This window comes from Salmo salar, chromosome ssa28, assembly GCF_905237065.1.
Source record: "Salmo salar chromosome ssa28, Ssal_v3.1, whole genome shotgun sequence".
In the NCBI taxonomy this organism is placed as follows: Eukaryota; Metazoa; Chordata; class Actinopteri; order Salmoniformes; family Salmonidae; genus Salmo; species Salmo salar.
In genome coordinates this window covers 28419169-28444940 of record NC_059469.1, presented here as the reverse complement: position 1 = coordinate 28444940, position 25772 = coordinate 28419169, and the positions used below count along the sequence as shown (strand labels likewise).

Below are 25772 nucleotides of genomic sequence, written 5' to 3'. Positions count from 1 at the left end.
AAGACTGCAGCTGTTTTTTATGTGCTTTAAAACTACTTCTGCTGGCAACGGGTCTAATTTATACCGTCTAATTTTCTTTTCTTCTCAGTCGGACGACTGACGGTTAAAATGTGCTATAGCCTGTCACTCAAAAAATACAATTTTCCCTCTCTTGTCTGTCTGTCGGTGTAGCTTATTACTTTCGATGAGTTCAGACCTGCCCCCTTTGTACTTGCCTGAATCCCAGCTCCTTCGGTGACAATGATTTTCCACACGCAGTTCAAGCTGTTCCCATAGGGCTCGGGGAATCCGGGAGAGAGGATGGTGCCTCTTCTCTCTGTCAGATTACCGCTGCATGGAACTGGGGAGCGAAACAGAGGGGAAATTAGAGTCACATTGAATGGGGCACATGCCAGGTGAGTCAAGACACCGAGGGGAAATTTGACATGAGTCATTTAAGCAATAAGCCAAGAGGAGGTGTGGTATATGGCCAATATACCACGGCTAAGGGCTGTTCTTAAGCACGATGCAACGTGGAGTGCTTCGACACTGCCCTTAGCTGTGGTATATTGGCCATATACCACAAACCCCCGAGGTGCCTTATTGCTATTATAAACTGGTTACCAACGTAATTAGAGCAGTAAAAATAAATGTCATACACATGGCAGACAGTCTGATATACAACAGCTGTCAGACAATCAGCATTCAGGGCTCGAACCACCCAGTTTATAATTCTATATAAACTCAGCAAAAAAAGAAATGTCCTCTCACTGTCAACTGCGTTTATTTTCAGCAAACTTAACATGTGTAAATATTTGTAAGAACATAACAAGATTCAACAACTGAGACATAAACTGAACAAGTTCCACAGACATATGACTAACATAAATGGAATAATGTGTCCCTTAACAAAGGGGGGGGTCAAAATCAAAAGTAACAGTCAATGTGGCCACCAGCTGCATTAAGTACTGCAGTGCATCTCCTCCTCATGGACTGCACCAGATTTGCCAGTTCTTGCTGTGAGATGTTACCCCACTCTTCCACCAAGGCACCTGCAAGTTCCCGGACATTTCTGGGGGGAATGGCCCTAGCCCTCACCCTCCGATCCAACAGGTCCCAGACAGGCTCAATGGGATTGAGATCCGGGTTCTTCGCTGGCCATGGCAGAACACTGACATTCCTGTCTTGCAGGAAATCACGCACAGAACGAGCAGTATTGCTGGTGACATTGTCATGCTGGAGGGTTATGTCAGGATGAGCCTGCAGGAAGGGTACCACATGAGGGAGGAGGATGTCTTCCCTGTAATGCACAGCGTTGAGATTGCCTGCAATGACAACAAACTCAGTCCGATGATGCTGTGACACACCGCCCCAGAACATGACCCTCCACCTCCAAATTGATCACGCTCCAAAGTACTGGTCTCGGTGTAACGCTCATTCCTTCGACAATAAACACGAATCCAACCATCACCCCTGGTGAGACAAAACTGCGACTCGCCAGGGAAGAGCACTTTTTGCCAGTCCTGTCTGGTCCAGCGACGGTGGGTTTGTGACCATAGGCGACGTTGTTGACAGGTGATGTCTGCTTTACAACAGGCCTACAAGCCCTCAGTCCAGCCTCTCTCAGCCTATTGCGGACAGTCTGAGCACTGATGGAGGGATTGTGCGTTCCTGGTGTAACTCGGGCAGTTGTTGTTGCCATCCTGTACCTGTCCTGCAGGTGTGATGATCGGATGTACCGGTCCTCTGCAGGTGTTGTTACACGTGGTCTGCCACTGCGAGGACGGGCAGCTGTCCATCCTGTCTCCCTGTAGCACTGTCTTAGGCGTCTCACAGTATGGACATAGCAATTTATTTCCCAGGCCACATCTAAGGCACGCTCACGCAGATGAGCAGGGACCCTGGGCATCTTTCCTTTGGTGTTTTTCAGAGTCAGTAGAAAGGCCTCTTTAGTGTCTTAGGTTTTCATAACTGTGACCTTAATTCCCTACCGTCTGTAAGCTGTTAGTGTCTTAACGACCGTTCAACAGGTTCATGTTCATTAATTGTTCATGGTTAATTGAACAAGCATGGGAAACAGTGTTTAAACCCTTAACAATGAAGATCTGTGAAGTTATTTGGATTTTTACGAATAATCTTTGAAAGACAGGGTCCTGAAAAAGGGACGTTTCTTTTTTGCTGAGTTTAGAACATTATTGTGACTAAAGAATCATCTCACTTCCCAATATCTTAGTATGTTTATGGTGTTTATGGTAACTTACAAATGTAAAAAATGATGACATCTATTAGATGTTCTACCCACTGTATGTTCTTAAAGGGCAATTGCACCACATTTCAAGCTCATATTCGTTATCTCAGCACGATACCAATGTCTACATATGTAAAAATGACGCATTCCTACGTTTTACCGTAAAAAAATATATATAAAGTAAAAACATTTATTTTAACGGCAGATAGTGGAAATGAGTCATTTTCACAGACTCGGTATGGTGCTGGTGATAATTAATACCAGGTTGAAAAGTGGTGGAATTTCCCTTTTACAACAACATGTACCCATCTCTAAATCAATCTCCACAAATGTGACTTATTTGAGGAGGCTTACCAGCACAAGCGGGCACAGTATCATTCCACTGGGCTAGCGCATTGGGGACCACATTGCATTTGATGGCTTTGGATCCCTGTAGCAGATACCCAGGGTTGCACTCAAAGCGAACAATGGAACCAGCGGAGAACTCGGACCCAATCCGTCTACCGTAGCGTGGCTCTGGGACAGAGCTGCACTGCGTGTCACTGGTGCGAGGCACAGCTACAAAGAAAAGAGTACCCAGTGTTTAACACCTAGATGTGTTATCTCTTCGCTTAAAGCTCACAGGAAAATTGCAATACCATGTGGTAGTAATATATGATTTGTCATTATGGACATTTGAGACCTATAGAATGATCTCAGTGTATCATCAGCCATACTAATGGCTAATTCATGCTGAAGTAAAAACACTTGAGCATGTGTTATAACTTTGTTATTCAATCATGAACACTCTCAGGACACCAAGGCATGGAAGATGACAATGAAACCAAATATATATATATATCTGATATTCAAAACATGACTGGTTACGATCTGTACTACAGTATATCAAAACATTATGTACCACTGCATGCATGGCCTTGTCCCCTCTTCTCTCACAGACGTGAATGTTTTTCACATGTGACGTGAAAGTGAGATTGTCACACGTTAAGGTTTTTCACGTGTGAAACTCCATATCCGATTTTTACATGTGAATGTTTTTTTTGGGGGTGTAAGGGTTCAAATACTATTTTATCTACAGTATATAATATACCTTAGTGCAATATTGAGGCCTTTACTGTTGGTCTGGGAGGGATTGTGTCTGATATTTCTAGATCTGTACCAGAGCGGAGTGTGTTCTGCAATCATGGAGGTATCCACCTCCAAGTACCAAACAAACTATTCTAACTGTCAGGGAGTATTTTAAAAACCCTTCCATCCCCACAGTGTGGTAAACACTGTACAGTATATGTGCTCAACTTACTTCATGAAAGATTACAATTTGAGATCATCCATTTTTATAAGGCAGCTGACAGTAAAAGTTAATGTAATTCACATAGCTTATTTATTACAATTTTGACAGAGAGAGAAAATGCTTGATGTGTCCTGAGGTGAGCTATTATCTACATGAGAGAGAACCTCTAAATGACACTAAAATAAAGTAGACATGACACCTCGATGATAAAAGCTAAAGGCATCATTGGATTTAAGGAATCTGAAAGGATTGAGTTAAGAAATAAAAAATAAAAATCGTACTCTGCCATTCTGGAAACGTTTTATAAAACATGTGGGTTTATATTTTATATATTAATGTGTGACATTTTATATTGATTATGGAAGAGAGAGGGAGTCCTTAAATATTGGATATGACACTTTCAGCATACTGTTCTATAGTGCATCTGTAAGAGCCGTCCTGCTCATTGCCTACTAAAGCAGCTAGAAATCCCTTTTATCATGACATGACTTGCGCAGGTATAATGATTAGAGTACTGACACCCTAGGCTCCCATGGGGCAAGAGAGATAACGGCAAACGCCCTGAACAGCCTGACAACCATGGGAACCATAACATGGATAGATAAGACCCTTTGGTGCCTGGGGAGGGAGGGCTTCAGGAGTCCTCCAGGACCCTCAGAAACACACCTACTGCCACAGGGGTAAAAACAGTAAGGAAGGGTCATGCATGTGACCTGAGTATGTATATATTGCATCGTATTACCTGTTCATACATTATATAAACATACCTTGGTAAACAAAGTGGAAACCCCTGGCGGAAGGACCATTCTTTGCAGTAAATCGCACCATAATTTGGTTTGATGTCGCCAGGGGCAAGGTCTCTCCTGCAAAAAAAGGATGAATAAATCTTATTTTTTTAAACACATACAATATGCTGACTCACAGTGTTAACCCTATGAAGCCAACAGTGGCCTTTCTTGAGATTCCCGACCCTTCTTGTGTGCTATACAGAACAAAACCTCAGCTGCATGATGAATTGCTTCTTATAAATATACTAGCTCCCATTCAAAAGCTTGCTGGGTAAATAGCATGCTGTTGGCAGTTTTAAGTACGGTCTATGCAGTAGAGGACTCTCTTAATAATAAGAGGAAGAACAAAGTCTTATCAATAATGAGAATGTTGGACAAGACAAACAACTTTGTATAGGCTACACATTTGTAGGCCTGAGTCTTGTAAAGTGTAATCAGCTGTGACAATGAAAACATGGTAGGAAGTGTCTTGATGGCGTGAACTTATTGAAAGCCATGACATTTGAACGCCTATAATTAGGTAGAGTAGCTTATTGTGGATGTGGCTAATGTAGGTTGCTAATCAGCCTCCATTAAGGTGAACACAGCCAATGCATTATGATCTAATGTATCATTATATTTCAAATGTCACCATGAATAGACAGGGAAAACACATCAAGTTACTTGTTGATAGAAAATCTCAATTACCAGTGCAAAGGAATAGTGTACAGAAAATATTCGTATACACGTCTTGGACAAATGTCAGAGGTAATTAATGTGTTATCTAATTCAGTATAACCTTTCCATTTTAATTTTATATAGCACATCACATACTGCATTACTGAATGGTGAAATCCAAAGACAAAGTCAAAGACCATCATCTCCCTTGGGAATATATTGTTGCACTGCAGAATAACACAAATCTGAATAGTACAAGGTCCCATACAAACAGTTTATATCCAACAGCCTTAATCAATCCTCAGAAGAATGTAAAATTGAGGCTGATTTCTGTCCTGAAATGTAATTACCTTCCCTGTTAATACCAGCGATAAATCGGATGAGGACAGGTGTTGAATTTTTCAGATTTTATTAGGTGGCTTTAAATAATACAAAAATACTGAGAGAGTGGCCTAAGGACTGGGAGCAACAACAGCTCAATCGCAAAGTTGTAGGCCACACAAGCTCTCTCTGAAGCCATGTAGGGGTAAGAACAGTGTAGACGGCAACAGTAGCCTAAGGACTGAAACCATGGATACTTGTGATCATTGAAGCATTGCTTATTTCTGATATGGCATGGACATCATGTCGCAATATGGATGTTATGTCGCAATATGGACGTTATGTCGCAATATTAATTACTGAAATGAAAACATTTTGAATGCGACAGTAACCAAGTGCCAACAGCAGTTATTAATACAGGGATCATGCTGAGACCTTTTTGTATTAACACCTCTTGTCTTCCCCAACAACATGTGCGTGTGTGTTTTCCATCGGTTTTGTTCATTTAAAGGCTATAAACAACGGAAAGAATGGAAAGCTATTACGTACCAGAATGAGACCCAGCGAGGGAGCTTAGCAGCCTGGCATTCTGATTGGCCCCATCAAATAGTTCCACTGAGTCGTTCATTGCCGTCTGAAAGTAGGCAAACTGCCCAAACACCACTGAGGAGACAAAATGGGGACATCATATAGGTTACCTCAGTATGAAAAATGTGGCTACAAAACAATCCTATCTGCAAATGGTAAACCGAGTGTTTAAAATGGCAAAATGGAACTTGGAATCTTGTCAACAATGACACAAGGCTAGCGTGCTAACTACCCAGGTCTCAGGGTGGTTGATGTCAACACACAACAGGCTAACCAACAATTTTTGCCTTGCGATTTCACATCTGCTACACCAGTTCATGCATGATAAATACGCACTGAGGCACAGATAAATACCTTATACAATTAGATATGTTTTGGTTGTGTCATCACGGCTGAATATCACGCACAATTGAGAAAACATGACTTGTATGAGGTCAAACAAGAACCAGGGATGACTCTAACAGACCTTGATCCATGATTCAGCACTTCATGACTGAACTATGCTTTGTATAAGCCTGGATAGGAGGAGACTATCTTAAGATACATACTTTCCACAATGATAATATCTGAAAATGATGGTAAATCCTCCATTGGACTGTAGGCAGCTAAGTCAGAGGTATAACACTAGTCAGATTAAGCCTAAGTGCTGCTTTAATAATGTTGCAGTTGATTAACCCTTCTCCCGAGTGGCGCAACGGTCTAAGGCACTGCATCTCAGTGTAAGAGGCATCACTACAGTCCCTGGTTCGATTCCAGGCTGTATCACAGTCGGCCGTGATTGGGAGTCCCATAGGGCGGCGCACAATTAGCCCAGCGTCGTCCGGGTTTGGCCGGGGTAGGTCGTCATTGTAAATAAGAATTTGTTCTTAAAAGTGACTTGCCTAGTTAGATAAAGGTTAAATAAAATAAAAAACCTTACCAAATTCTCCAGAGACAGTAATGTAGTAGGAGCACGTTTGACCAGTGGTGTAGTTCTGGGGGAAGTTAGGAGAGAGTACCACGCCTTCAGACCCAGCATAATGACCACCACAAGGAGCTGAAAGACACACCAGAAACCATCTCCGTGTTACTCTATTCCCAGAGACAATAATCATGAAAGGACAAGCACCATGTATACACATGGGAGAAAGGTCAGTGCACTAGTTGCGAGCTGTTATGTTGGAACAAAGATGTGCTGTGCGTTCTCTTAACATCTGGAGCGTCATTCGACATTCATAGCAGCTCAATGATAATGGTTCAAAACAACTCAATCCACAACTTGTTTTGTTACATAGGCCTAAGTCAATAACATTGGTGAAATGGGGCATTTGAATGAAAAAAAACGAACAAAACTAAAACAGTTCCATGTTTTTTACTTTGTCTTTGTTGCTTTTAGTCCCTCTGAAAGGAACCAGTACAACCTGTTAAATGATGTCTGCTGGGACCTTTTTCAGCAACCAAACTACCCCCAAAAAAGTGTTTATCAGAGGCATAACATATAGGTCTTAACTCACTGTACAAAATATCAACACCGCTTCAGACCAACATTAAAGGTTAATCCACCAGGTCTGCTTCTTCATGCCCACATGATTAAGATTCCATATATCTCTGTGTTTATGTCGCCCTTAAGCATGTGTACAATAAGTCCTTAATATGGCCTGAAATGTGTCCAGAGGTGAAATATACTGATTTCAATGGCTCCGTGGACACACGTGGCTTCACTCGAAGGACATAGCATGAGGGCCATGCATGAAGGGTGAAATAAAATAATTCATGGTACCCACCTTTAAATTTAAGGTCATTGAAAACAGAACACAAAGGAGGAAATCTGTCAATGTCAAGATTCTATTATCATACTGTACATGGGTCCCTGGGACTAGTAGTGTACTGCCCTACTAACTACTTTGAGAAACTCTGAATAAATACTGGCAAATGGAGAGAAAATGACTGAACACACAACATTAGGGGGCAGTGAGCTCTGGTCCCCTCTCGTTCTCCCTGACCCTAAATCCCTAGTTAACCCTTCTTCTCATTTCCTTTTTTATTAAGTATTATTACTTGCTGTACACCTTTCAGAAAATGTCAATGCCCCAATCGCTTGATACCCTCCTGTGTTCTTCCTGCACCTGCCTTGTTCTTTCCATCCCCTTGGTCCTTGCTACAATGATCATCGATTGAGATTCCTGCCACGTCTCAAGCACCCTAAGACTCCCTGCGCTCGCTCCACCAGGTCTCCTCCTTCATGCCCACAATACCTTGCTCCCCCAGGTCTGCTCCTTCATCTGCCCACAATACCTTGTGGAGCTTATAAACCTGGTGTCAGGATGCAGCCTCTGCTTATCGAACTCCTTTCCCATACCTTTGATCACATCACCCTCACCTCATACTTCCTATGGGAAGACAGAGTTTCTGCTGTAAAAAAAATGTTTTGTATCTGGGTCTTCCCAGCCTAAAACTAGAAATTTTACACACATGGAGCGAGAGATTTAGTTAAAGGTCCAATGCAGCCATTTTTATCTCAATATCAAATCATTTCTGGGTAACAACGAAAGGGATAGTTTGGGATTTTGACAATATGTCTACTTCCCCAGAGTCAGATGAACTCATGGATACCATTTTTATGGCTCTGTGTCCGGTATGAAAGAAGTTAGAGGTCGTTTTGTGAGCCAATGCTAAGTAGCGTTAGCACAATGACTGGAAATCTATGGGTTTCTGCTGGCAGTCATTGCGACTTTCAGTCATTGTCCTGGAATTCCCTCAAAGAACTACACTGGACTCTATGCAAACTGGGAACCACATATCCTGAGGCCGCATTTATTCTAACTGGGGATTTAAACAAAGCAAATTTGAGAAAAACGCTACAGACGTTCTACCAACACATTGACTGTAGCACTCGCTCTGAGAAAACAGACCACTGCTACTCAGCTTTTTGAAATGCCTACAAGGCCCTCCCCCACCCTCACTTCAGCAAATCTGATCACGATTCCATTTTGCTGCTCCCTTCCTATAGGCAGAAACTCAAACAGGAAGTGCCCGTGCTAAGGACTATTCAACGCTGGTCTGACCAATCGGAATCCACGCTTCAAGATTGTTTTGATCCCGCAGATTGGGATATGTTCCTGGTAGCCTAAAATAATAGCATTGACAAATACACAGATACAGTGACTGAGTTTATCAGGAAGTGTACAGGAGATGTTGTACCCACTGTGACTATTAAAACCTACCTTAATCAGAAACCGTGGATAGATGGCAGCATTTGCGCAAAACTGAAAGAGCGAACCACTGTATTTAACCACGGCAAGGTGACTTGGAATATGGCCGAATACAAACAGTACAGTTATTCCCTTCGTAAGGCAATCAAACAGGTAAAACGTCAGTATAGAGACAGTATAAAGTGGAGTAGTAATTCAGCAGCTCATACACGAGACATATGTGGCAGGGTCTACAGACTATCACGGACTACAAAGGGCATCCCTAGCTGCGTCCTCAGAGCATGCGCAGACCAGCTGGCTGGAGTGTTGACAGATATATTCAATCTCTCCCTATCCCACACTTGCTTCAAGATATCCACCATTATTCCTGTACCCAAGAAAGCAAAGGTAACTGAACTAAATAACTATCACCCCGTAGCACTCAATTCTGTGATCATGAAGTGCTTTGAGAGGCTAGTTAAGGATCATATCACCTCTACCTTACCTGACACCCTAAACACACGTCAATTTGCTTACCGCCCCAATAGATCTACAGACGATGCAATCGCCATTGCACTGCACACGGCCGTATCCCATCTGGACAAGAGGAATACCTATGTAAGAATGCTGTTAATTGACTATAGCTCAGCATTCAACACCATAGTACCCTCCAAGCTCATCATTAAGCTCGGGGCCCTGGATCTAAACCCCGCCCTGTGCAACTGGGTCCTGGACTTCCTAACGGGCCAACCCCAGGTGGTGAAGGTAGGAAACAACACCTCCACTTCACTGATCCTCAACACAGGGACCCCACAAGGGTGTGTGCTCAGCCCCCTCCTGTACTCCCTGTTCACCCATGACTGCGTGGCCATGGACACCTCCAACTCAATCATCAAGTTTGCAAATGACACAACAGTAGTAGTCCTGATTACCAACAATGACGAGACAGCCTACAGAGAGGAGGTGAGGGCCCTGGGACTGTGGTGCCAGGAAAATAACCTCTCACTCAATGTCGACAAAACAAAGGAGCTGATCATGGACTTCAGGAAACAGCAGAGAGAGCAGCCCCTATCCACATTGACGTGACTGCAGTGGAGCAGGTGGAAAGCTTCAAGTTCCTCAACATACACATCACTGACGATCTGAAATGGTCCACCCACACAGACAGTGTGGTGAAGAAGGCACAAGAAATTTGAGGCTGAAGAAATTTGGCTTGGCACCTTAAACCCTCACAAACTTTTACAGATGCACAATTGAGAGCATTCTGTCAGGCTGTATCACCGACTGGTACGGCAACTGCACCGCCCGCAACCGCAGGGCTCTTTAGAGGGTGGTGTGCAGCATTGGGGGCAAACTACCTACAGCACCCGATGTCACAGGAAGGCCAAAAAGATCAACAGGGACAACAACCACCCGAGCCACTGCCTGTACACACCGTTATCATCCAGAAGGCAAGGTCAGAACAGGTGCATAAATACTGGGACTGAGAGACTGAAAAACAGCTTCTATCTCAAGGCCATCAGACTGTTTAATAGCCATCACTAGGCGGCTTCCACCCGGTTATGTAACCCTGCACCCTAGAGGCTGCTTCCCTATATACATAGACTTGAAATCACTGGCCACTTTAATAGTGGAACACTAGTCACTTTAATAATGTTTACATATTTTTGCTTTACTTATCTCATGTATATACTGTATTATATTCTACTGTATTTAGTCTGTGCCACTCCGACATTGCTCATCCTAATATTTATATATTCCTTAATTCCATTCTTTTACTTTTAGGTTGTGTGTATTGTGTGTATTGTTGTGAATTGTTAGATATTACTGCACTGTTGGAGCTAGAAACACAAGCATTTCGCTACACCCGCAATAACATCTGCTAAACATGTGTATGTGAAAAATAAAATTTGATTTATATATAAACACAGGGAAATCGAGTTTTTTACTACACTGGGCTTTTAACACAGATCACGTCAGTAATTCGTAAAGAAAGGGAAATTGCTGTCTGATAATTGTTTAACTGTTGGCACTGTAAGCAGTGTCATGTCAGGCAAAAGTGTACTTTCTCTTCTAGGTATCAAATGCTGGATCACTCACTCACTATTTATCATAACAAATATTGGATTTCCTTATTTAGTCTTTCAAAACAGGTTATGTAACAATCTTCATTATACATGACCAAATCAGGGAAATGACATAACCCACAAAAAAACTGAACATCTCAAAGATCAGGGATAAGCATTTCACTGTTAGTCTACACCTGTTGTTTATGAAGCATGTGACAAATAACATTTGACTTGACTTGGGGTCAGTCTACTCAGCATACATCCAACTGTGGGTTACCATGGTTATACTGAATATTACAATTTAATATTAAATATGCTGTTGAGATAACTGATTACTTGAGCATTGGTCAGCCAGTATGAATTATGATAATAGTAGTATTACATTTTTACCATCATGACTAGGTGAGAGTTACAGACAATGACAAGCTTCCAGAAGCCATAACCTGTTTATTAGATTTTCTGTGCAGTATATGGAAATATTCTACATTTAAATAGATGCTCTTATCCAGAATGACTTACAGGAGCAATTAGGGTTAAGTACCTTGCTCCAAGGAACATTGACAGATTTTTCACCTAGTCTGGGATTTGAACTAGCAACCTTTCGGTTACTGGCCCAACGCTCTTAACTGGTAGAATACCTCACGCCCCAATGAATAGAAATATGGACAAAAACAAAGAAAATAAAGACAAACAAATTAAATGACACTAGACAATATGCTGAAATCAACACCGTATAATACGCCAGCCACTGTAGCGACGTGCCAAGGTAGTCATCGTCAGACCTTATTTCTAATAATAATTGTATGTGGGAATGTACATACTTTAGCTATTTAAGGACTTTCAAACATAGCGTCATGTTTATGCATACAGTAATCGAACAGACGCCACAAGCCGCTTAAACCTAACAGACCGCACAACGTTGGCTGCTATGACATGTGCCTGATATGAATGCAGCTCTACACCAATGTAAGCAAGTGTGATTTCCCTTCACTAGTATCATGGAAACAGACGTGTCTTCCACCTGACCTCAACGTCTCATCTAGAGGAGTCAGCCGTGAAAAAACATCCATGTAATACCGCAGGAGAGATAATGTGAGAAAGAGAGACGGAGCCAGATAGAGAGGGAGAATGAGAGCATGCATGCATGAGACAGATAGTATGAGAGAGAGAAAGAGAGAGGAGGAAGGAAGTTCAGATGTGGATACAGAGGACCATAGTGTGGATACAGAGGACCATAGTGAGGATATTGAGGACCATATTATGGATACAGAGGACCATAGAGTGGATACAGAGGACCATAGAGTGGATACAGAGGACCATAGTGAGGATATTGAGGACCATATTATGGATACAGAGGACCATAGAGTGGATACAGAGGACCATAGAGTGGATACAGAGGACCATAGTGAGGATATTGAGGACCATATTATGGATACAGAGGACCATAGAGTGGATACAGAGGACCATAGAGTGGATACAGAGGACCATAGAGTAGATACAGAGGACCATAGAGTAGATACAGAGGAACCATAGAGTGGATACAGAGGAACCATAGAGTGGATACAGAGGACCGTAGAGTGGATATTGAGGACTGTAGTGTGGACACAGCTATTGCATTGTTATGCCCTCAACACAGAAGCACACAGACATGCATAAATCCAAACAAACTCTAATTCCTCTAGTCTATGCAATTCATCTGGCGCTGGCGCGGCCGTGTGTCAACACTGCCCGCCTCCGAGGGGCGCCATACCACCATGCTTTAACCCTATTACACACCTTCTATTTACAGTCATGGAGGATTCCTCATTCAAGAGACAGTCTTTTACTGTAGTTACTATGGAAACGAATAAAAGACCTGTTTGGATGAGAGAAGCTGAGAGAAAGAGGGGGGAAAATCCTTTATTATTTAAAAGGATCTCACCCCTTTCTAATTAGTTTTGTCTGAAAGCCCAAGGAAGTGCCTTGGAGGGAATCAGTATTCCAAAAAGCAGCGGAAAATCACAGACCAGTGAAAAATGTCAAATGGTTCAAATTTGGTCTTCAGTAGATATACTGTAGTTTTGGACCTGCTATTTTCAGAGGGGACTAAAATATCAAAGATTAGAACATGAATTAGCTAAATAAAGGTGAAGAGAAGGGTTGCTGGTGTAAAATAAAGACGGTATTATGGTTTTTGTTCTTGTTTGTTGCATTAATATTCATTGCTAAACATGACAGTTGTTGAAACTGTCAGTAAACTGGACCTATAGAGTCTCACAACCACCCTGAAGCAACAATAATAACGTACACCTGACACACTTAAAGTGTTTGCTTTTCTTCTATACTGTACCACTTACCTGGACACACCCACAGCTTCTATACTGTACCACTTACCTGTACACACCCACAGCTTCTATACTGTACCACTTACCTGTACACACCCACAGCTTCTATACTGTACCCCTTACCTGGACACACCCACAGCTTCTATACTGTACCACTTACCTGGACACACCCACAGCTTCTATACTGTACCACTTACCTGTACACACCCACAGCTTCTATACTGTACCACTTACCTGTACACACCCACAGCTTCTATACTGTACCACTTACCTGTACACAACCACAGCTTCTATACTGTACCACTTACCTGTACACACCCACAGCTTCTATACTGTACCACTTACCTGTACACACCCACAGCTTCTATACTGTACCACTTACCTGTACACACCCACAGCTTCTATACTGTACCCCTTACCTGTACACACCCACAGCTTCTATACTGTACCACTTACCTGTACACACCCACAGCTTCTATACTGTACCACTTACCTGTACACACCCACAGCTTCTATACTGTACCCCTTACCTGTACACACCCACAGCTTCTATACTGTACCACTTACCTGTACACACCCACAGCTTCTATACTGTACCCCTTACCTGGACACACCCACAGCTTCTAAAAATGGGCATTCATTGGCTACAGGAGCGGTTTACACTGAGAAATATTCCCACCCCTCCCCCCACAGTCCTTATTAAATACATAACGATTCCGTTCATTAGCCGGGTGATACTGGGGACATTAGTAATCATTTCCCTCAACCGGCAGCAGAATGAGTTTTAACATTCACAGTGAGTCCTCCCTGTCTCACTGTGACTGATCTGCATATAACCCACGTGGCACTCTGGCGGTTTCACCGTCACTCAAGAGGCCTTGGCTTGCAGGCACAGCCACAGCCTTTAGAAATGGCTCTTTCTGTTGCTCACTTATGAACATAACCAGCAAATAGCTCTGTTCACCTCTTTATCATCAGGCAAAATAAGCTCAATTCAACCACAGACAAGAGGGTTAAATGCTCTTGCTGAAGGGGATTATGTGTGTTCTCACATACTGTATGCTTATGTTCAGGCATTTTAAAAAAGGCTAGGCAACTGATATACATTTCCCAGATATCAAACTATGAACTAGCGGCTTACAATGGATTTCCTCAATCAAAAAGGGTCAACTAATCAACACATGCTGTTTAAAAGCTCAAATCCCTTTAGACTGACTTACAGACAGGGGTTAGGAGTGTTAGCAATGTAAAACCATTATACAGTCCCTCCAGGATTTTGCTGGGATTTTTTGTGATATTTGTGAGCAAAAATGCTTGATTTTGCTGCGGCAATTCTGACATTTTGCATGGCAATACGTGATGATTTTGTCCAATTTGAAAATGCACTGACAAGAGAAAAAGTTTGTTGATTATGTAACTTGATCAAATCATATTATGCGGTAAATGTGCAGTGATTGGTTGAAATTGCGAGACCTGTTTTTATACTGCGTTGATGGGTCAGTTTTATGTGATAATATTACAATGATTTGACTGTTTTATGCAGAAATAAAGCAGGGATTGGTCAAATTTGCAAACCCTCGCATAATATATGGGAAATTGTTGGTTTTGCAACAAAAAAATTGCGATCGCAGAATAGCAGAATCCTGGAGAGACTAACTATAGATCCAAGGCTTAATTTGTAGTTCCTCTGCTGATTTGTTCTGCAGTCTCCTGTTGTTGTATATCCTTCTAAACTAGCTCTAGTGTTTGTTCAGTTTTCGACCCAGTAGGGTCTAGACTAGAGACAATGAGCTGTTTGCTTTGCTTCAGCTGTGTCTTGGTGCACAAAACCCTCTCTATTGTTTATGTGAATGCCGGAGTAACTTCTTAATGACATACAATCAGATTCACAAAAGCTCCAAATCTCTTAACGGTAGGAGCTCAGGTGGATTTTCACTCATGAGTCTCACACTCCCCCACTAGATCTGATGGAATACGGGAAAAAAACAGGTGAAAATTTGTTTTAAAAATTAGAAGCTAGCTAATCTTGCTTGTTTCCTTGAAAATAGCTTATATCCTAAAATGATCAGCTTTATGCATACATCTCGAAATTTTTAATGAAAATAACATAATTCCATGTTCATCATGTCGACTATAACACTTTGGTGTGTGTCTCTCATATCCAAGTCATGTCTCCAGTGGCCGTGCCGCTGTAAGGTAGAGGCTCAGTGTGTGAAGTGGCAGGGTGGAGGTATAGAGATGATGTGGCAGCAACTACACAGCCACCTGTCTGAGTTTCTGTCTCCTCAGAGACGCACGGACATGAACGAGAGAGAGAGAAAGGGGGGGGTAAAAGGACGAGTGAGTGGCAGTTGTCACCGCCCAAGCTCTCACAACTGTCAATAATCTGCTAGAAAGTTCAGCCGTGGTCTTTAAAAAACCAATACTCCCTTCTTGTGCAAAGACAAAAAGGGGTGCACAAAACCTTTCGGTGAAACCAGTAAAAATTGGCTTGATATTAGCCTTGATTGATAGTGCCGATGATGGTTAGCCTCGCAAGCCACCTGATCTCACAAGCTTACATGAATGGTTGTCTCCCACAGAGCGGTAATCAGTCTGTAATTAAGAGGCTAGATGAGGGTACCAAGACAAATCAATTAGACTTGAAGGGAGGACAACAAGAACTCAAGGTATTCTCTCTGTGATAAGCTGTTGGGAATCAGATTTTATAACCGTAGGCAAACTGAAAAGATCTTACCTTTACATGATGGTAGGACCTTGTCCCATATAGGTTTTCCATCTGAACCGATAACGCATGTGATTGTGGCTGGTCCAACAACAGTATATCCAGAGTTACATTGATAGGTCACTGTGGAGGCCAGTTTGTAGTCCATGCCCACGCGACTGCCGTTCATGATATTTCCAGGGTCAAAGCATGCCTCCCTGGGTTTCTCTGTGGAGTAGAAAACATACACAAGCTTAAGCTAAAGTACCGTGCAGGACAATAGACCTTGAGCAGAGAGACTTGATTTCATTACAACACCAAGGAGGAAAATGTCAAACCATAATGATTTTTGCTAAAGCATTGCAACTTATCCATAAATGCAAAAGAAACTCAGCAGTTGAAAAGCCCAGATATCGGGAACAGGCAGGGTATGGTATCCTGGGTTACAGGGTGCATTCAAACAAATGCTTGAGCTCCTAGACCCAACAGTGCAGTAGTATTTAACAATTCACAACAATACACACAAATCTAAAAGTTAAAGAACGGAATTAAGAAATATATAAATATATGAACATTCCAGGGATTCTCGGAAGCCGCTACCTATGTTTCTCTATGGTGAACCTTCATGTAAGAGGCAGAACACAGGGAGTGTAGAGTACAAAAGAGCAAGTAGAGTTGCTCCAAGGAATCCTCAATAGAAAAGACCAACACAGAGGGGAATGCAAGGTAAGCATCTGGGTCTGTAGGAAAAATGGGTGGGGGCGAGGGCAGCCAGTGTCCTTAAGGGAACAGACACTAGGAGAAGGACAGTTGGAAAAATCTCTGGAGGTGGTGCTTGTATACACTGCCAAACAAGATGACAGCTAACAGCCCACTTCTCTCCGCTGCCTTGTGCTTTAAGAAGCAGTGAAAATTGGAGGGTAGCGGTGGGAGATTTTATCACTGAAATTGCTATAGTGCATCACAATTTCATCCGCATTCCAATACCCAGAGAGGGAAAACGCTTCTCAATACATAAGGCCAAAGTATACATGCCAATGCCCTCAACCTAAAGATACATTTTGACATGGATTTATGAATACATAAATAGAAATAAAGTAGTAGAAAACATAAACAAATATATGAAGTTTATTACAGTAATAAGTATGAAAACAGAAATGGCATTATTTTTAACCTTCTCAACATTTAAATTACCTTAGTTAATGGTGCATGGATGGGAGAAAAATATGAATATAGGAGATTGATTTACAGAAAAAAAGAGCGTAGATTATATTTTCAATTAGAGAGAGAAGAAACATTTGAGTGCTTTTAGCCTTGGGAGATGACAAATCTTGCTGAGTTCCCATGGAAGGTAATTAACTGTTTTTATTGACAAAAGCACAGTTAAATACAGGACCAACAAAACAAAATGACAAATTATGCCATTGATTGGTTTGAATAAATCTTCCAGGAAGAACGAGACGTTGAAGTGGCAAAATACTATACACATCTGTGTTCATGTGTTTTGTGACTTTCATTGATTTTCTGTAACAAATCAAACCAATTATCCAGTTGATCTACGGTAGTTCTATCATCAATGCCTTTAATCAAAGAGCATTTCATAAAAAGAAGTAGGTTGGAATACATACTGTTTTTCAGATACTGCATAGCTGTGTGTAGACAACAGACAAAATAAGGACATCTAGCTGACAGGAAGAACAACATGCAATAAGGCTTATAAAAACATGTTGTCTATAGAATGTGTTCTCCAGTTCCTGGAAATCTTTCATCTTAGAAATCTATATCTGTTGAAAGCATTTTTTATAGAGACATCAACCTTACGATATGGCCAATGCTATACACTTTCAAAGAAACCTAGGGTCACCTCCTGCGAGACTAACATGTTGACAACTTGCCTTTGAATTCAATGGCAAAGCCAGACATCCCGAGGGAAGCGTCACTCCTGAAAGCGAGGAAGAGGCTGTTGCCACTGCTCTCGATGCGCTCCGGGGCCTGATTTCCCTGCAGGCTGCTGATCAATGGGCCGTTGGAGTTATCCCCCTCATAGATGTGCAGGAAGTCATAGCTGGGTTCCATGTTGAAACTGGAAATATGCAATAGAAAACAATGTTTATTAAAGACTGATGCCTGATTCGCAGGTTGGCATATATTGGGATGACTCATGTACTGGAGGCAGCTCTGCAGAGTGTTTCACTAGTTGGCCACCAAGTCATAAAATCTGATTGTAAACCTAACCTTAACCACACTGCTAACCTTATGCCTAACCCTAAGCATATTTTTGTTTTTGTAACTTTTTATGATATATAGCCAATTTTGACTTTGCCACTGGCCCATCTAGTGAAAATCCAGGACAAGATCCATCCCAAATAACATCAACCTGAGCCTGAATTACACCGTAGGGCCAACCAGAACCAGACTCTGTTGGCTCGGATGTTTCCATTCACATTGTTCTTCCCAGAAACTATGGCCAGGCCAGTTCAGCTCACCTTGGCCCTACATTGTGAAGCAGGCATGTGGGGGCCTGTTTGTACTGTCTGTAACTGCCATTAGAGGGATGGTGAGCAAGTAATGTTCTGATGAATCTGAGATCAACTGATAAGAGTTCTTTGGGATTTTTCTAATTTGAGCCAATGTAATTCCTATGGGTTGTGGTGCTTTGTAATTCGAGGAACTATAGTACATTTCATCAAAGCTATTCCATCTATAGGTATCATCTAGGTATATGGCGTAATACAGTAACACACATTGATTTGGATAATATTTGAACAAAGGCAAACTATTTCACCTCAAACACAGATGTGTTTAATGTTTGTTTACGGTAATTACCAAACTGACAAAGACAGAGTGGATACACTCCTTCCATCTGCTCTTTGACCTTGCTCCTTATTACCGTCGGTGCCTCGCAGCATAGCGTGAGTGACATACCTTTTGAAAATTAGGGCTATAACAAAGTCAGTGTTGACTTTAATTCTCCAGTCACATTCCTTTCCTGGTGGGTACGGCTGTGGATAGTTGGGTGATAGAATCACCCCAGCAGGGCCTGTCACGTTGCCGCCGCAGGTAGCTATCACATCAAGGAGAGTGAGGGCAACACACAGGTTTTAATACGACTTGTCTCCATCACATTAACTGTTTATGTTGATTGAAGTGACAAAACAGGCCACCATGCACAGACGTTCAGTGACAAACAGTAACGATGGAATTCCTCCCTGCTACTGTCATTCAGAAATGTTATTCACATCTTTGCTTCTTTATTTTTACCGTTGTGTGAGACTTGTTTGAATGTCAATTCAAGCGTGAGCTAAGCAAAATAAGACTCCATTTGAGTTTCAATCCTGTCAGTCATGTACTTGATTGGGAGGGTTTGTAAGAGCAACGTTTTTCTAATCTCAGTAATCTTCCACCTTTACAAATGATTTTGGCTATAAATGGCCTTCCATCAAACAATTATTAGTGGTGTGGTAAACATACCAAAAGACTAGAACTGACAAAGCACACTGTCTGACAAAAGGATTGGTTGACAATGGCTGAAAATGCCAATTACATTTCAGTTACTGATGAATCATTTTTCACAGGGGGATTCACACTCTACTGAGACATGGTTTACATTCCTAATGTTACATTTCATTCATTCTAATAATAAACATGTCACTCATTCAACATAAAGTAATTAAGCAGACACAAATGAGTGGTGGTTAATAAAACATTGTTTACATGTATTTTCAGATACCACAAATCCTTCAATGAAAACAATGCAGCGGCCTAGCATACACATCCCAAATCACCTTCTTGCAGCAGAATTATCCTAAAGGGAACATCTACCTATTGTACAAACCCTTTGCTGACCTCAAGCCAAGAAGAGAAATAACAGTGAAGTCATTCCTCCATTACTGTGGAAGTCAAAGCAACATACCTATACAGGTTGGAGGGTCTGGCTGCCAGTAGAACCTGTTGTTGAGCTGTACACAGGTGATCTTGTCCAGGCCCTGGACCTGGTAACCTGGGTCACACTGGAAGGTGATGGTGTCCCCGGGCTCCCGACTATCCCCGTAACGCGTCCCGTTCTGGGGTGTCCCAGGGTCATTACAGGTCATGGCAGTAGTAGCTGAAATCACACAAATGAATCACTTATGAATATTAACATAAGACAAATGCTGACATTTTGACAAAACGCATATCATTTATACAACAAAAAAATATTCTGCCAAATGCTGATTATGATATAATATAATATTGTATTTGAAATCATTGGACTGGCAGCAAACTGAATTGTGGAGACTACTTGTCTTTGAAATAATAGTTCCAGAAAATATTTGCCATTTATATGCAAATGCAATGCTCCATTTCATTTATATTTGCATGAAATATTTATGGTGCAAAAAAATGTATTCGTCATAAGAGTGGTTTATACGTGGATATAAAGGACATAAAAACAAGTTCAAATCGAGGCTGAGAGAGGGAAATGTCAAGAAACATACTGTAGCCTACGTCTGAAAAGTTATTGGTGTGAATGTCATATCAGAATACTTCTGGTCTGTTGTGACAGGTAGAGTGCTACTTACTTGAGAACTGAATGGAGAAGCCTGACTTGCTGATGAAGTAATCACTGTCAAACTGGAGTGTTAGGATGTTGAAGGTGCTGTGGGTGTCCTCGGGCAGAGCTGACCCACTCCATTCCTTCAGGAGGATACCCCCCTCTGTTGGACCGTCCCACACTTTCAGGATGTCATGGGCCACTTCCGTGTCAAACACTATGAAGTGGAGGCTAAATAGAAAGAGAGAGAATTATTAATTATACACTATGCAGCTCTTCAAGAATTAGAACCTTGCATACTATAGTCTGGCCTTACCATTGGTTCACATTTGTGACAAACACCTACACAACAATACCCCATAAATCAACTGACCAAGGGTAGTTACCAACTTGTAATACAAAATTATCATTGGAGTTCTAGCGAATCAGTCCTCAAGTAATGCTTCAGACCAAGGAAACATCTAGATCAGAACGGTCTTGCTTGCCAAAGGAATGTTTCAATTATTTTTAGCGGCAAAGTAGAGAGAGGATGAATTCTTTAAAAAGTCCAATAGCCAGCGATGTCAATTGTATCTCTCCCCCTCCTTGATCCTTAGATTGCTTGAATTGAATTGGCATATCTGATTTCTATGGCATTTCTAGCGGGCATAATTGGTTTATCTTTGGGGGTTATTGTTTGGTTTTGAAGAAGCCAGTAATGGACCTAAAGGAATATATGCTAATGGTAAGGAAGGCCTAGCAGTGGGGGTGAAATGCAATCAGCAATGGCACATTTAATCACAAATCATTTTCCAAATGTGCAGCAGAACAATTGCTCCGCTATACTAGACACGCCTCGCAATAAACTAGCTGATTTCACTTCAAATTTAAATGGAGTCAAGAAAAATTGGGCTATTGTGTATCTAATCGCATATTCCAAGGGGTGTGGCTCTATTGTGAGATACTGTACCTAATGGTTTTGCCTGTGTCCGCTTCAATGGACCAGGTACAGTGGAGGTTGTTGTCGTAGGGTGCAGGGTAACCTGGGGAGAGTATCCGTCCAGATACTGCACCTGCGATGTGGCCTCCGCACTCAGCTAGATGAGGAAACCGAAACGTGTATTTTATCATAGTCATCAGCAGCCCTGGTGTTCAGTGTAAATACGTTTGGGCAGGCTTATATCATCATAATAGAAAGTCAATTAAATAAGCTACTCTGATCTTTTAAGGTGTCTTAATCCTGATGAACCTCAGGCTGGCTTCTCTCTCTGGCATCAATCAGACCAATTCATAAACATCCCATAATACATTGCATAATCACACTTGAAAGAACCTAATATGTTCTCTAACTTCTCCACATACGTATGTGTGTTATTTTATTCACTGCTGACGACAGAAAAAGAAAAGAGGATATCCCTATTATGTCACTTCGTTCAAAGGAAAGAAAAAATACAATGACAGCCTAGGGCAATGTCATCCATTTTCCATGCTACTTTTCTGCAGTATAGAAATGTGTCTGAACCGAGCTGGACTAATTAAGGAATGAGGCTGAACTGAAGAATGACACTGTAATGTATCAGTTCTCACCAGCACAGAAAGCTCAGAGTGTCCTTACTTAAATTAAGAGAGAGACACACAAGGTTTCTTCATATATAGCTTTAGGGGCAGTAATATAGCCAGCATTAGGGGATAAATGTTCATAGCTGTTAACTAGTGTAATATTTCGGTATAGTATAAATGACAGTTTGACTGGAGGGGATTTGACTCATAGTTAGCCTGAGAGAGAGGAACTGGCAGAGCTCTTCAGATTATCGAATCAGTAAGATATTAATAAGTGTGGGACAGAATGCAGACAACACAACAAAGTCCATGTTGACTGGTAAAATAGTATAATATATTCAAAAGTATGCAGTGGATGAAAATTAATCCTTTGATATGGGCATCTTGACCATTACTCTGATAATTGAAATGTCAACAAAATCTTCCTTAGGAATGGAAATGGTGTGTTTCGCCATAATCAGGGAAAGTTCCCTGATGATACCTACTACAGTACATACCATTTTCTTTCCAAATTCTATACTGTCTATATACACCACGTATTTATATTCTGGATTCTGACACATGCTCACTATAATATATCTACTCTGGGTTCTTAATTCTTGATTTCTTATTTAATACAGTTTTTTATTATTTGTATTGTATTTGTGAGACTCTACTAGCTGAATCTGCTATAACACCTGCAGATCTGTGTATGCGACCAATAAACTCTGATTTGATTTGTCTATTTTCGGCAACTACTCACTCACCTAGACAGGAAGGCAAAGGTTTGTCCCAAACCCTACGGTCTCCACTTAGGCATGTCAGAGTGCTGCTTCCATGGAGAGTATAGCCAGGGTTACAACTGTACAACACAAAAGTGTTCGCAAAATGGCCGTCATCTTGAATCTTGTATCCGTAATTCGGAGTTCCTGGTTCTTCACACTTGACAAGATCAAAACCTACAAATACAGATTTGACGCTTTAGCCAATTTAAACATTAAAAAGACATCTGTCCAGTGTCCACTAAAACTTGAATCCGGGAATATATATATATAGGCTGTGTCTCTAGGACATAATCTACTCACTGCTGTAGGTCAGTCTGAATCCCTTGTTGGTTTCAGTGCCGTTGCTGTTGAACTCAATCCAGAGGTGATTTGAGGTACTGTTGATGATGACATTGTACATGTCAGTTTTGGAGAAATTGCCAAGAAGACGATGTGAAGTATCCTTCCCGTCATATACCTGTTGATGAAAGAACAACACTATAATGCACAGGTTTGTCAAAATGCTATTAATATTCAAGGGAATATTCAATAGCATACTGTGTACTGTACAGTATGCAGCCTCTTGCAGTACAATTACAATATTTGCTGAGTGGCAGCGTAAGAGGTTTGAGTGAGTAGTTAGCATTCAATTCATCAAGAAAATAATAAAGAGCAGATGGGTAGATGCATATTGTACATACATAATATGAATATATACACTACGGGAGAATAATTCAAGTTGGGCTTCCAGAGGATAGTGGTCAAGACAAAGGCAGAAACATGTTAATGCGGATAACCAGAAGGGTGCCTATTCCAAATAACATACACTACCGGTCAAAAGTTTTAGAACACCTACTCATTCAAGGGTTTTTCTTTATTTTTACTATTTTCTACATTGTAGAATAATAGTGAAGACATTAAAACTATGAAATAACACATAAGGAATCATGTAGTAACCAAAAAAAAGTGTTAAACAAATCAAAATATATTTTATATTTGAGATTCTTCAAATAGCCACATTGCCTTGATGACAGCTTTGCACACTCTTGCCATTCTCTTTCACTAGCACAGACTGGAATATTTTCCGGTATTCATCCAACGACATTGAGGAGTTTACCACATCAGTCACCGGCTTAATTTATAAGTGCATCGACGCCGTTGTCCCCACAGTGACCGTACATATCCCAACCAGAAGCCATGGATTACAGGAAACATCCATACTGATCTAGAGGCCAGAGCTGCTGCTTTCAAGGAGCAGGACACTAATCCGGACACTTATAAGAAATCCCGCTACTCCCTCCGACGAACCATCAAACAGTGAAAGTTTCAATACAGGACTAAGATCAAATCCTACTACACCCGCTCTGACGCTCATCGGATGTGGCAGGCCTTGCAAACTATCACGGATTACAAAGGGAAACACAGCCGAGATCTGTCCAGTGATGCAAGGCTACCAGACGAGTTACAATTGAAGTCGGAAGTTTACATACACTTAGGTTGGAGTCATTAAAACTTTTTCAACCACTCCACAAATTTCTTGTTGACAAACTATAGTTTTGGCAAGTCGGTTAGGACATCTACTTTGTGCATGACACAAGTAATTTTTCCAACAATTGAATTCCAGTGGGTCAGAAGTTTACATACACTAAGTTGACTGTAACTTTAAACAGCTTGGAAAACTACAGAAAATTATGTCATGGCTTTAGAGGCTTCTGATAGGCTAATTGACATCATTTGAGTCAATTGGAGGTGTACCTGTGGATGTATTTCAAGGCCTACCTTCAAACTCAGTGCCTCTTTGCTTGACATCATGGGAAAATCAAAAGAAATCAGCCGAGACCTCAGAAAAAAATTGTAGACCTCCACAAGTCTGGTTCATCCTTGGGAGCAATTTCCAAATACCTGAAGGTACCACATTCATCTGTACAAACAATAGTACGCAAGTATAAACACCATGGGACCACGCAGCCATCACACCGCTCAGGAAGGAGACGCATTCTGTCTCCTAGAGATGAACGTACTTTGGTGTGAAAAGTGCAAATCAATCCCAGAACAACAGCAAAGGACATTGTGAAGATGCTGGAGGAAACAGGTACAAAAGTATCTATATCCACACTAAAAGGAGTCCTATATCAACATAACCTGAAAGGCCATTCAGCAAGGAAGAAGCCACTGCTCCAAAACCGCCATAAAAAAGCCAGACTATGGTTTGCAACTGCACATGGGGACAAAGATCATACTTTTTGGAGAAATGTCCTCTGGTCTGATGAAACAAAAATAGAACTGTTTGGCCCTAATGACCATCATTATGTTTGGAGGAAAAGGGGGATGCTGAAGAACACCATCCCAACTGTGAAGCACGGGGGTGGCACATCATGTTGTGGGGGTGCTTTGCTGCACGAGGGAATGGTGCACTTCACAAAATAGATGGCATCATGAGGCAGGAAAATTATGTGGATATATTGAAGCAACATCTCAATAGACCAGTCAGGAAGTTAAAGCTTGGTCGCAAATGGGTCTTCCAAATGGACAATGACCTCAAGCATACTTCCAAAGTTGTGGCAAAATGGCTTAAGGACAACAAAGTCAAGGTATTGGAGTAGCCATCACAAAGCCCTGTCCTCAATTCTATAGAATATTTGAGGGCAGAACTGAAAAAGCGTGTGCAAGCAAGGAGGCCTACAAACCTGACTCAGTTACACCAGCTCTGTCAGGAGGAATGGGCCAAAATTCACCCAACTTATTGTGTGAAGCTTGTGGAAGGCTACCCGAAAGGTTTACCTCAAGTTAAACAATTTAAAGGCAATGCTACCAAAT

General features: G+C 41.5%; 1 protein-coding gene across 1 annotated transcript in view; it reads right to left on the bottom strand.

The window, feature by feature from the left end:
* The window catches only part of LOC106589815 (CUB and sushi domain-containing protein 1), a 517802-nt gene that overhangs the window by 139358 nt on the left and 352672 nt on the right, over positions 1 to 25772 (bottom strand). The window contains exons 23-35 of the mRNA XM_014180185.2: positions 23277 to 23433; positions 22959 to 23150; positions 21623 to 21749; positions 20702 to 20904; positions 20053 to 20244; positions 19065 to 19203; positions 18035 to 18222; positions 16173 to 16367; positions 6792 to 6908; positions 5834 to 5947; positions 4286 to 4381; positions 2582 to 2785; positions 216 to 340 (exon numbers count right to left, since the gene is read on the bottom strand). Of these exons, the coding sequence (XP_014035660.2) occupies positions 216 to 340; positions 2582 to 2785; positions 4286 to 4381; positions 5834 to 5947; positions 6792 to 6908; positions 16173 to 16367; positions 18035 to 18222; positions 19065 to 19203; positions 20053 to 20244; positions 20702 to 20904; positions 21623 to 21749; positions 22959 to 23150; positions 23277 to 23433 (2049 nt within the window). The remainder of the gene's footprint in view (positions 1 to 215; positions 341 to 2581; positions 2786 to 4285; positions 4382 to 5833; positions 5948 to 6791; positions 6909 to 16172; positions 16368 to 18034; positions 18223 to 19064; positions 19204 to 20052; positions 20245 to 20701; positions 20905 to 21622; positions 21750 to 22958; positions 23151 to 23276; positions 23434 to 25772) is intronic.